The sequence below is a fragment of the Poecilia reticulata genome, chromosome 1 (genome assembly GCF_904066995.2).
Source record: "Poecilia reticulata chromosome 1, P_reticulata-male-v2, whole genome shotgun sequence".
Lineage (NCBI taxonomy): Eukaryota > Metazoa > Chordata > Actinopteri > Cyprinodontiformes > Poeciliidae > Poecilia > Poecilia reticulata.
Window position 1 is genome coordinate 30,398,202 of NC_088830.1, and position 12,728 is coordinate 30,410,929.

The 12,728-nt window shown below is 39.4% G+C and overlaps 1 protein-coding gene across 1 annotated transcript; it reads right to left on the reverse strand.

Annotated features, from left to right (window-relative positions):
• Window positions 1-4,438: 4,438 nt before the first annotated feature.
• On the reverse strand, window positions 4,439-12,272 carry mmaa (metabolism of cobalamin associated A). Its single transcript, XM_008420207.3, has 7 exons — window positions 12,184-12,272; window positions 11,516-11,912; window positions 11,010-11,132; window positions 10,766-10,936; window positions 9,655-9,740; window positions 6,944-7,093; window positions 4,439-5,698 (listed from the first exon to the last, which is right to left on the reverse strand). The coding sequence occupies exons 2-7, from the start codon at window positions 11,907-11,909 to the stop codon at window positions 5,411-5,413; spliced, it is 1,212 nt and encodes a 403-aa protein (XP_008418429.2). The 5' UTR covers window positions 11,910-11,912; window positions 12,184-12,272; the 3' UTR covers window positions 4,439-5,410.
• Window positions 12,273-12,728: the final 456 nt, after the last annotated feature.

The following is a 12,728-nucleotide window of genomic DNA, read 5'->3' on the forward strand; positions in this document are numbered from 1 at the left end:
CATCTTGTTCAGGCCTGGAAAACCTTTAATCCGTATTCCAGACTTTTTCCACCAGACTTTGTGGAAATGTTCTGTTTGGACACGGAGGCAAAACATTTACTGCAGTGAGAATAATGAGTAAAACGGGTCAATCAAGGAGCGAAGGCATGCAGTTATCCTTCACAGCTACAAATCAAATCAAGAAAATCTTTCATTTCAGTCTCAAATAACAACAACTCACTTCATTTCCCACTAGAACCGAACCCACTTCCATCACTTCCCGCTTGTTTCGCCACTGAAAGGCGGCCGTCGTGCCGTCGCTGGCCTGCAGACGTCCAACCGTCCAAATTCACTCTGAGGAACTTGGCCGGCAATTAAAAGCTCTGGATTAAAAGTGATTGCGTTTTGGGTCCTGAGGAGGCGCTGGCCGCCATCTTGAGGGGTCTCATTAACATGTCCGCCGCGGGCCGCGCCGAGCGGGGCCACGGGCAGTTAGAAAAATAATGGAGACATTATCAGCGTTAATGTCCTGTACCGGGAGTGGAGGAGATTTTATAACCACCATTGTGATGAGCCACAGGCAGACAGTCTTGCGGAAAAAAGGGGAAGGTTGGATAAAGATAACCCGTCTTCTGACCAGAACCCCTGTGTGTGTTTTTGATCAGCTCCTACACGTTGGGAGCCCGAGCAGCTGGATTTCATTAATTGAGTGCTGGCAGCGCTCCGCTCTGGCGGCAGGGGTGAGTCACACTGGTGGGATTGGTCTCTCTCTCCCTGATATCATCTTCCAACCATAACTACAAATAATTATTCACTCAAATCCATTACCGGGGGTCAATCAAGTTCCCCAATCTGTTCTAAAGTCCAATTACTGGCGCCAAGGCTCCATTCGTGCCTTCCTGCAGATGAAGGCCTTGCCCACAGGCGACCCAGTAAATTACACACAGCAAACAGCGGAGTGTACATGTGTGGGAGAGTGGGCCTCCTCAGGTGTGTAATAAAGCAGAGGTACATACTGGACTCCCCTGGGGCATATTCTCACTGAACCATCCAGCAGACTTCACCGGGTTAAATAGAATTAGCTCCGCGCAACGAGATGCACTTTGAATACCAACTGCGGCTCCGCACTCTACAGGCTAGAGAGCACGCAGCGCGCACACTGAAGCCTGGTATTAACATCCATCTCTGCGGTTGATATAATAAGACGTGTCGCCATGAGGGTCTTCTTGTGAAGAGGCAGCAGCGTGACCCATCACAGCCGCGTAATGAGCGAGGCGCTACATGTGCCGGGGAGCCGAGCTGCAGCTCGCCGACGCCATTAAGGAGAGAGAGGCCTACTCCAACGTTTCTTAAGACAGGAAAGCACTTTGAACTGCCTCGTTGCTGAAATGTGCTATACAAATAAGGCTGATTGATCGATTGATCGATCGATCGATGGAGGACATGCTGTTTGCTAGAGGAGCGGAGAATTATAAGCCAGTTCTGATTTCCAATTTTTACATTTTTGTACTCTACTAATTTCTGGTCTTGACTCAAAGATCAACTTTGAGTCAAACTGTGGGCCTCCAAAAATGTCGGAATTGAGTCATGAGACGGTAAACGATTCCCAACGCAAGTTTGGAGCCACGCATACGGAAAAGGATTTAGGGTCACTGAAAAAACAAATGAATAAAAAAAAAATCTGATTTTTACAACTGAATTACAACTTTACCCTGAATTCAGATTTTAAACTCAGAATTATGGCTTTTCTCAAAATTCAGTTTTTTTCCCCTCAGAATTCCGATGTTAATCTCAGGATTACAACTATAACCTCAGAATTCCGACTTTTCTCAGAATTCCAATAATTTTTTCACAAAATTTTTTTTTTTCCCCTGAAAATTCTGACTTCTTTTCTCATAATTTTGACCTTTTCTCATCATTCTGATGCTCAGAGTGCCGACTCAGAATTCTGACTTTTTTCCTCATAATTCCAACTTTCTCAAAATTCCGACCTTTTTCTCAAAATCCTGACATTTTTTCTCAGAATTCTTCTTTTTTCTCTCAGAATTACAACTTTTTTCTCAGAAGTCCGACAAATTCAGAAGATTAAAGTCAGAATTAGTCTGATTGGATTCCGACCCCTAGTAAAAAGCCAGGCAGCTTATCCGGCTGAGTGTGTGTGTGTCTCTGTGTGTGTGTGAAAGGAGGGAACGGACGGTGCCTGGGTGTGATGTGTGCAACGAGCAAAGCAGCAGGGGCGGCTGAAGCTGTGCAGCTCAGCAGTCCATGGCCAGTTTGTCACTGCCCCCCCCTCCCAAATCAACCAGGTAGCAGTGCTGCTCTGACATTTCCCTCCGTGTCAGGCTTCCCCTTACGCTCTGATCTGAGCAGAAAACAACTAAACTCCAACACTGATACAACCAGCAGCAGGAAGACAAACACAGATGTGTTTCCAGGCTACAACATGCCAGCTCTGACATTTTTAGCAGATCCAGTTTTTCGGGGTTTTCTCTCCAGACTTTGAGGCTTTGTGAGGGGAGCAGAGTTCCTAGAATGAAAACAGCACAAAGGCTCTGTTTAGATTTGTCCTACAGACTGCTGACACCGTCTTTCTAATCCTGTCCATTAAACATGAGAAACCTCATCAAAGAGGCAGTCTCTATCCCTCTGCTTACATTCAAGAGATCCAGCAAAATGCTAAACACATGTGCAGCGACTCTGTGTTTAGGCTAAAATGGCCGAACACGAGCCGGCAGCAGTTGATTAAATCTTTCTTAGCGAAACCGCATGGTGTTGTTTACACTGGAGATAACTGTGTGTATACCTGTGTGTGTGTGTGTGTGTGTGAGAGACAGCTGCAGAACTCACTGTACCCTGTTGCAAAGCCAGAGCAGTCACAGTGTGTATGCGTTTGTGTCAGCATGATGGAGGAGAAGGGAGTTACTCAGACCTAATGAATCCATCTGCATTCAGGGGGCATTCTTCCTCTCGTACGCAGACGGGAGCAAACGAGCAGCGACCTGGGAGTCTGTCCAGCAGCCTGGCAAGGACGGGCACAGATAACCGAACGCACCCAATGATTTCCCCCTAAAATACACACAGACAGGCTAAAAGCTGCCGTCTTCTACTTTGTACTGTTCAAGGAATCACTTTTTTTTTTTTTCTTGGAGGAGGAGGAGGAGGGGAGCAGGGGCTACAGCACAGCCTGTCCTCCAGGAGAGTGGCAGCTGTTGATGTCTTCACCCCCGAGTGACCTGGCACCCTGCGCAACCTCAGTGAAGAATGGATGGAGGACAGGAGGCGTTGGGAGGGGAGGGCGGCGTGTGCCCCGTCATTAGGGTAATGAGCCCAGAGCTGGGTGGGGTTTGGGAGACCTCTAGTGGGGGGAAGCTTCAAGGACTTTACATACAGAACCAGGTGTTGAAAAGTGGAGTAATCGCACAGCTTCGTGACTAATTCAGGAAAAAAAGGCCTAACCTAGATGTTAATATTAATATCTGCTTTGGTCCTGATATTGAAAAAAGTTCTGGATCAGCAGATCTATTCGATAAATTCTGTACTCGTCCTTTATTATTTATTTTACGTTATATTCAGAATTAATAATTTATACTTTCTGAACTATTTCAAAGGTTTGTCAGTTTATTGTTTTTCTCAGTTTCAATTTATTTTTACACTTTACTGACTGAACAAATTAAAGTTGTTGTTTTTATCCTATACTGTACTGGTGCAGAGTTTTCTGATCAATACTTTGTCGTATAAATACATTTATATCTGTGTTTAATATTATCTTCTTTATTCTTCAAACTAAACCAAGAACTAGTGTTAAAAAGCCAATCAAATCATTCAGTCTAACACACATTTCCCATTTTTATACATCGCCCTATTTATTCAGGTTAAACTCTAATTTAAGCCTGAAGCTGCAGTGTTGAACCCACCGCCATGTTTCTGGGTCCATCTTTTTTTCAAAAAAAGTCATCTAATGAGATAAAACTTCGATCTACAGGAAGTGCAACTAAGTTTACTTCTCTTTAGTGAAATAAGATGCAACTGCAAATGAAATAAAATCTATTAATAAATACATAATCTAAGAAAAAAAACGGTTAGAAAAAACTAAAAACAAATAGCAACGTTAAAATAATACTGTTGAAAATGAAATAATTTGTCATTGTACAATCAAGTAAGTCATTTTTGTATCTAATATTTCCTACATGAGTTACTTTACGAATCCGTTCATTTATTTTGATATTTATTGCCAATTTTGGCAGGATCAGTCCGCCGTAGTCTTTTATAGAGAACCTCACCTCGGTGTTTCTGGCCCCCGGGGTCAGGGGGCCAAAAGAGGAAAAGCCAAAACCCAGGAGTAAAATGCTTGCAGGTAACTTTGATCACTCCCCTTCTTTCAAATGCAAACAACAACAACGGATGAAAAGCTTCGTCTATTTCTATTACAAACACTTAAATAATCGATTTAAGATTCACATTTGTCTTTTATGTAACCATTTTAATCAAGTTAAAACATCTGTAAAAGATTTTCACAATAAAACAATGTCCATAGCAGCTCCGACAGGGTCATAATTATTTATATGTATTTTTGTTTAGCTCGTCGTTTAAAGATTTCCATTGTGCTCAATTTAAAGCTGCTCTAGTAAATAACCCCATTTGTAAACATGAATAGAAAAAGGGTGGGAGCAGAAAAACCTCTAGATCTGGACCTTTATCCTAAACACTGAGAAACTTTAATGCTGTAGTGAAAACTGGACCAGGACTGACTTTAAAACTATCAAATTCATTATTTAGTCACTTTTTACCCTTATTGCCATGGCGATGAAGCGATACACCTCGCTCACCACCTCTTATGTGTGACGAAGTTTTAGGGCCACACTAAGAACATATAAAATAAAATTAAATAACTAGGTAAAGTCATGAAATCACGAGAACAAAGTCATACTACAAGAAGTCGTAAGGGAATAAAGTCAAAATAACACAAGTTTAAAGTTGTATTAATATGAGAATAAAGCCGTAATATTTCAAGAATTACATATAGTTCTAAAAATGACTATTCTTGTAACACCACAACTTTGTTCTCGTATTATTTTGAGTTTATTCTGAAAATATTCCAACTTTATTCTAGTTATACGTCTTTATTCTCATATGAGTATTCTCAAAGTACTATGACTTTAATCTTTTAAAGTTATGACTATTTTCACACAACTTAATTCTTGCAATTTTATTTATTTATTTTCTTAGAGTGGCCTTCATACTCCGTCATACTTAAGAGTAAAAATGAATGAGAATTTGGTTGTTTCTCAGAAAGGTTAAAAACATAAACACTGTTTGTGCAAATCAAAGAGTCACAGCCGTTCACGCCGTCCTGCCCTCCTTGACCAGAGGGGGCGCAGCGACGATGGCCACCAGGGATTTGTTCAACTCAAACGTTCTGTTGGCCGCCATGTTACGATGTCTCTGAGAAAGCTTTGAGAAGCAGGTCAGCAGCCAGTCCTGGAGAGATTTCTCCCCTGGTGACCTTCTGCTCCAGGCGGGGCAGAGTCCCTCTGACGGCCGGGTGGTTCTGGAAATGCCAGAGGACGTTCTCCTGGATCAGACTCCACATCCAGACCTTCTGCTGGGCCCGCCGCCGGCCCTGCAGCTCGCCGCTGCTCAGCATGGCGGCCCTGTACGCCTCCATCTTGGCCCAGACTTCTGGGATGCCCTCAAAGGTGTGGGCGGAGGCACGGACCACCTGAGGAGGGGATTGTTGAGGGGTGGGACCGGGTCACAGACGTGGATTAAAACCCTCACTCATCTGACAGGTTTGACAAAAAAAATTAAAAAAAATTGTCTGAACCTCCTTCCACACATCGCCATGAAGAACTACCCAGACTTATTCAACTGTTTTACATTATTTCACATGACAAGCACACAAGTCTGCATGTTTAGTTGTGATTTTATGTGAAAAATATGCAGAGTAGCACAAAAAAAGTGAGTTACCTGAGTAACTTTTTGAAATGTTCCTTCAGGGACATTTTAACTGTACTATACTTTTTACTTTTACTTGAGTAATGTAAAGTATAGCTACTCTTACCTGACAAAAATTTCTTGACACTCCACCCAGAGTGAAGAACTTTGCTGAATGAACAGCTTTGTTTTAACCAAAAAGGCACCAGAGAGAAAAAACCTAAAGTGAGACCTCTCGTTTTTACACAATCTTTGTTATTTTAATATTAATTTCTATCAGCTATGTACATTTTTCATTTTCTATAAATTTCAGAAAGAAACGTGTCCTTCTTTTCTGCAGTTTTATGCTTTTCTTTATTTAAAAAACTGAAGTGGAGATCTTTAAAAATAAAGTTTTCTTTTCTTAAAAGGTGTTGTAACATTTGCAGCTTTAAATGTGTTATTTAGCTGGACTGAAGGCAAATGTGGCTCCTAGGGTTTTAAAGCTTGCAGACCTCTGCACTACATAGCTGTGCACAATATTATGTTGATTTATCACATAAAAACTTTAGGGTTGTAATCTGACCAAATGTGTAAAAACTTTAAGGATATGAAAACATTTCCAAGCTATTTAGCCCAACATGAAACCTCTACAATAATAAATAAATACACAAAATAATGTTTGTTAAGTGAAAAAATATATTTTGATTTTGTTTGATGGTTTTCTTTCTTGTTTTTTGCACCTTTGAGATGTTTGTGGTTTCATGCAAAGCAAAGCTGAATGTAGAGAAGCGAGTTAAAAACGAGAGAAGACATCAGACTCCACTGATGGCTGACAGACTCACTGAAGGGAAAAAGTCTGGAAAAACGCTAAAATTGACAGAAGTGATGAAGCTTTTGTTTGAAAATGAAGGATTTTAGTAAGAAAGGAACAAGGTGAGACGGAGCATGAAAAATACTATTATTACATCTTCGTTATTGTCAAATCTCTCCTCCGCCCTCCTGTGTCGGCTAACATGCATGCAGCCATCGTCTCCTCACTCAGACTCACCTTGGGGTTCCAGGATCTGGTTTGTCGTCTCAGCAGTTTCAGGGCGCTGGTGTACTCGGTCTGGATCCGTCTGGCTGGCACCACCAGATCTCCATCTGACTTTGTCACCACCACCAAGTCGGCTCTCTCGATAATGCCCCTCTTGATGCCCTGGACAGAAAATTATTTGAATAAAGGAGGTCATTAACAAATAAACTCTGACAGATCTGTGCACAGACTGAAAGAAGGATGATTTTCAGGATCGTTTAAGTTGATATAATTAATTGTTACTCTAACAAAAAGGACTTTTGCATATATACATTTCCACTGGCATTGCATTTTTTCTGAACTATTCACTTTTCATTTATTGTTAAGTCTTGTCTTTTTAATGCACATTAAGTACATAAAGAGTTATCCTACTCCGCTTCACTTCCTTTGGATCGGCGTGTCCCATTTCTGATAAACACAGTATTTCTGTATTTTTACTCTATAATCTTGTTTCATTATATGTATTTTCAACACCTTTGGATTTTTGTGTGAACCTACATTTATCAATGCTGCTGTTGCACCTCAATTTCTCCAGCGTGAGGCAAGGATATTTCTATTCTTTTATTTTTTCCCCCCATAAAAATCTACTCAAAACCCAAGTACAAAATTATAAAAATTACAAAAAAAACAAGAATGTTGGGTTAAACCCGTTTTAAGATACCTATATTAAAATACTACTATGTTTTAAAGTGTATACAAGACGATATCTGCCATAAAATATGAATGGAAACAGGAAGTTCCTTAAAGGTGCCTGAGGTTCGACGATCACAGGGCTGATAACTGACCAAGCAGGAGTTAAGCTGCCGCTTTGAGGACAAATGGGCGAAGCTACTGCTAATGGTGACAGACAATGTATTCCAGCTCCTTTAATAGATAAAAACCTTCAGTGAAAACGAGGATTTTCTGAACTGAGCAGCCTCCCCTGGAGGTCGACCTGCTTCTATTTATACCATCATGCTTTATAATAAAACCCTTCTGGGGTCGCTTAGGCAAATATATGATTGTGGCCTCCTATCAAACACTTTTATAGCTTTTTTGTAAAGCTGCTTTTTTGCCTTTTAATGCAATGACACAAGCAAATGACCGTGTTGTGAAACTTTATTCAATGTGATAAAATCATGCAGGGAGATTTACCAGCTTCTGTTAAGATAAGAGGCCTAATCAGTTTAAAATCATCTTGCAGGTTAAATAGTTTGAATTATCATTTTGTATGTGTTGTTTAAACACGAGACAGGAGGGCAGAATTATACAGATTTATTTAAAATGGTGACTAGCTCCAGCTCCTCTCCCTCTAGAAACATAAAGGATCCCCTCACTGACTGTTGTTTAGTGGTACAGATTGCTTAGTGATCGTAATGCAATTTTTTAATAGTGTTCAATAATTGACAAATATATTTTTAGTCAATTTAGCATTTTTTAATCAAAGCAGCTGTCTAAATATTTTTTTCCGTGTATGAAAATCACAGCATCACCTGTGAAGAATAATTATAAAAGGTCCCATAGATGGAGCCCTGTGGAACCCCAACATATGTCTAATTACATATGAGGTGGGACACAGCAACACATTGAGTTTTGTTTGATAATTAGGACTTAAGCCACAATATAACATTCATAGAAAGATTTTAATAAGTTTAATCAGAAGAACTTAATGTCTTCTTAAGATCTAAAAATAGCAAACACTGCCCAACAAACACTTAAAGTTCTCTATAATAAAAAAAACATACAGTTGTTTGGCAATTAGACTAAACTGCATTAAAATTATGTCATTAAAAAACATGTTTTAACTGTTTAACATTGTTTCAGTGTTGTTAAATTCTTCCATCTGATTTTAAGTCTGCATCACGTTTCTAATGAAAAAACCTCGACTATAATCAAAACGAATGTCATCTCACCTTCCTGTCTAACCTCAATCACAACAATATGAATCATAATGAGCTGGCCTAATGAAGCCACTAATTATCCTAATTAATAAACTGATTAGCATATAGTTTTTGTCAGCAAAACAAACCTAGACTTCCGCAAAGAAGACATCATCAACTTGTCTGTTTTGACAAAAATGTTAACTCTCCAGGAGGAAAGATGAACACGCATTCCAATTTTAACACGTTTGGTACGAATGAAATAGACAAAAACTAATAAATCCCATGTTTTCCATTATAATTCAACAGTAAGAAAATAAATCACAAAATCTTCTGGAGGCTGATTGATTAAAGGTAAACAACCTTAAATACATTTTCAGCATTCAAGGTAGGATAAGTCAACATCTCACATCTTGATTTGGCAAAATGTCTCCAAATCTGTCAAATTATGATTATAAGCAGATACATCAGGCTAAACTGTTAAAACTTCACTCTTCTACTGGTGAAGCTATTGCTGTGTTTAGTTCAATGTAGATATGGGCTGAAATATTTTTTCTCTCATTATTTTGGCATTTAGCAAATAGAAATAACCTGGTTAATTACAACTGACCTAAAACAAGAGACATCCTATGTTTAAGTCACTCACAAATTATAATCAGGGATGAAATGCAGCGACATAAAATCTGTAAGAACTGTAAAAAACAACTTCTGAACCCATAGTGTTTGCTAATTGTTAGGAAAACACGACAACAACCAAAAACTTATTTTATACCAGATAACATATGAATAATGTTCTGATATTTCAGTGTGTTGCTCCTCACTGACCTGGAGTTCATCGCCACCTGCTGGTGGGATCAGAAGCACAAACATGTCAACCATGTCTGCCACCGCAAACTCAGACTGGCCGACACCTGAAACAGCAAAAAATGTTTCAGTCAGTAATGCAAGACCAGAACGTTAGCTTTCACTAAAAAAGCCAAAAGGTCATAAAAACATCTCCTACAGAGAAAAAATGATTTTTTTTTTTGCATTGTGAACTCAACTTCAAATGCCTTAATAGCAAATGAAGAAGTGAATAAGGAAAAAAGTTCTTGTGAGGAATTGTTTGGGTGAATCATACATGAATATTAATGAAGTCGAACAAACTTGAGATTCCTCACAGTGAATAAATTTTACCCTTGATATGCAAATCAGGAGCCTGATGACCAAACTGTCCAAGTATCACTAAAGATCGAAAAGTGTGTATTAACAGTTACAAATACTTCCTGTGACTGTCACTGCTAGCTTTGTTCTGCAGCACAAGAAGAACCAAAAAAAAAGGTTCACCAAATCAATATAACACAAAACAATTAGTTTTTGTTTGCATAATTACGTCACCCATCTGCTGCAGTATCCTTTATACCAGGTGTTCTCTAATCTGATAAGAAAACTATTTTCAGGCTAATAATATGAACCTACAGCCATCATATCAGAAAACATGAAAAACATTTCTACAGGTTTCACCAAATCAAATTTTATACTTTTTAAGACCATTATCATGGAATTTAAGATCTATATCTGCACAGAAATGTAAGAACTTTCAGGCAAAAATAAATTTGCACTTACCCATGACAGACGCAAAAAAAAAAAAATGCATAGCTTTCCTTTAGTGAAGCTAAAACTGTCATTTGAGGTGTTTTGACTGAAACATATTTACAGACTAATGTGTTTTTATTTTAAATGAAAAAAGTAAATATATTTTATACAGTTTTGGCTTAAATATTGTTATGAGTGTGTTATTTATTCAGCAAATGGGTACACTTCAGTTAACGATTAATTGATTTCTACATTAGTTGACAATTATTTAATTAATCGATTAATCGTTTCAGCACCAAATCAAATTACAATGACAATTATGCTTCAATTTCTTAGGCGGCTTTACTATAAATTGCCTTACCAACAGTCTCCACTAGAACGATGTCATATCCTGCTCCCTCACAAAGAACGATGGCCTCGTTGGTTGTCCGGGTGACGCCGCCGAGCGTCCCCGAAGCCGGCGACGGCCTGATGAAAGCGTTCATGTCTCTAGAAAGCTCAGTCATACGAGTTTTATCCCCTAGCAAAGACCCTGCAACCAGAACTCTGTTAGTTAGAGCTTGAATTTTATTTTGAAGGACCATATTTTAACTCTTATTCGTCACCTCCTGAAGTGCAGGAGGACGGGTCAACAGCCAGCACCGCCACTTTGTGTCCCTGTCCAGTTAACATTTTTCCCACCACCTCAATGAATGACGACTTCCCAGCTCCAGGAGGGCCAGATAAACCTAAACACAAAACCAGTAGAGAATTAATCAACATTATAGTAATGCTGTGGTATAGATCAGAACGTTTTCCAAGCTACATAAAACACGCCTTATTACTGTAAATTCAATACAAATAATAAAATGCTTTATTTTATTTTAAACATAATGATTCTGCATTAAAGAAATGTAGATTAAGGGATAAATAAAAAGTCTGCAGAATGTGCCAATTTTTTTCCAACTGAAATTTACTCCTTTTTTATATAATTGGCCCTAATACACCGTCGTCATATTAAACTTCTTGAAATAGGAATAAACTTCCTTCATTTTTGTTGGTGTTAAGGACATTATTTCTTATTTACGTGTTGGCATGGAAAAGCATCATTGCTGCCTCTGTAACCACACACCTACTCTAAAGGCCACTGGTTTTCCTCCATTTCTGCTCTCCTGCTCCCTCCTGAAGACCAGCACCTTCTGCAGCAACACCTGAGCCAGCTCCTTCTTCCTGGGATGCTGGGTCTCCACCAGCGTGATGGACTCCGCCAGGGAGGCCCTCTGTCCAGAGATTAGTCCATCATACAGTTTATCCAACAGTCTCTGTTCGGGCCCACTCAGGTCCTGGATGTGCTGGCTGACAGCAGTGCTGCTCGCACTCCTGTGGATGTGGCAGCTGGAACCCGGAATGGTGCTGCTGTGACCCGGGAGGGAACCTGTTAAGATTCCCCCCTGATGGAGAAGCTTAAGACCAGTGAGCGGAGGACGGTAGAGGTGGCGGAGGAGACGAACACCTAGCCGTCTCATTGTCTGGAAGGAAATGGGACATGAACCACCACATGAAAGTCTCACCGAAAAAAGGTAAACATCACATTTTCTGGGCGATATTACCAAACACCGCCTCAGTTTCCAAAAACAGTCGCTTTATGTTCATTAACGGCTGCTTATGCGCCTCACATTTGACTAACGGTTAAAGCTCAATGCTAGCATGTGCGTTAGTGAGTTAACAGAAACTGTGATAGTGTTTTTTTTTTTTTTTTTCCCAGATGAAATATCAATAAACACCAAAGACCGAACTTACTGTGACCTCGCACCAGCCGCTCAGAGGTGCAACACTTTACATGTCGGTCCCGTTTAATTCATTCTTTTCCGGTTTCCGGTGACGTCATTTTAATGCTCCGGAAAAAAAAGCGAACAAATGACTTATAAAGTATATATTTTTCAAATAATCAAACTTTCTTTTATGATTCATTTGTAAAAAAATATTAGTTTTTTTTAAATGTCTTAAATAAACAGGCAAAAATATATAAGTCCAAATATCTAAATGGATGCAATTCGCAATCATTACCTCTAGATGGCAGCAGAGGAAAACGACGTGCAGCAACCAGGACACTTCCTGACAACTTTATACCTAAAGCGCCATATTAAAAAAAATAACTTGGATTTGTTGTAGAAATTTACAGCACTGCTTCCCAATTTTTAGAGTTCGTGACCAAACTAAATGTTTTTTTTATTATTTATTGTATTTTACTCCAATGCCTTTGTAAACTACTTCAAAAGATTTTGTCAGTTGGACTCCTATTTTTATTTATTTACTGTTGAAACCAGATGTTCGGGTATACTGAG

What these genes read in the sequence shown, in the direction of transcription:
- mmaa (XM_008420207.3), bottom strand. Translation starts at nt 11,909, where the DNA reads ATGAGACGGCTAGGTGTTCGTCTCCTCCGCCACCTCTACCGTCCTCCG. An exon ending in GTCCTCCTGCACTTCAGGAG is followed by an intron (nt 10,937 to 11,009) that starts GTGACGAATAAG and finishes TTCTGGTTGCAG; the next exon opens with GGTCTTTGCTAGGGGATAAA. An exon ending in CGTTCTAGTGGAGACTGTTG is followed by an intron (nt 9,741 to 10,765) that starts GTAAGGCAATTT and finishes TTGCTGTTTCAG; the next exon opens with GTGTCGGCCAGTCTGAGTTT.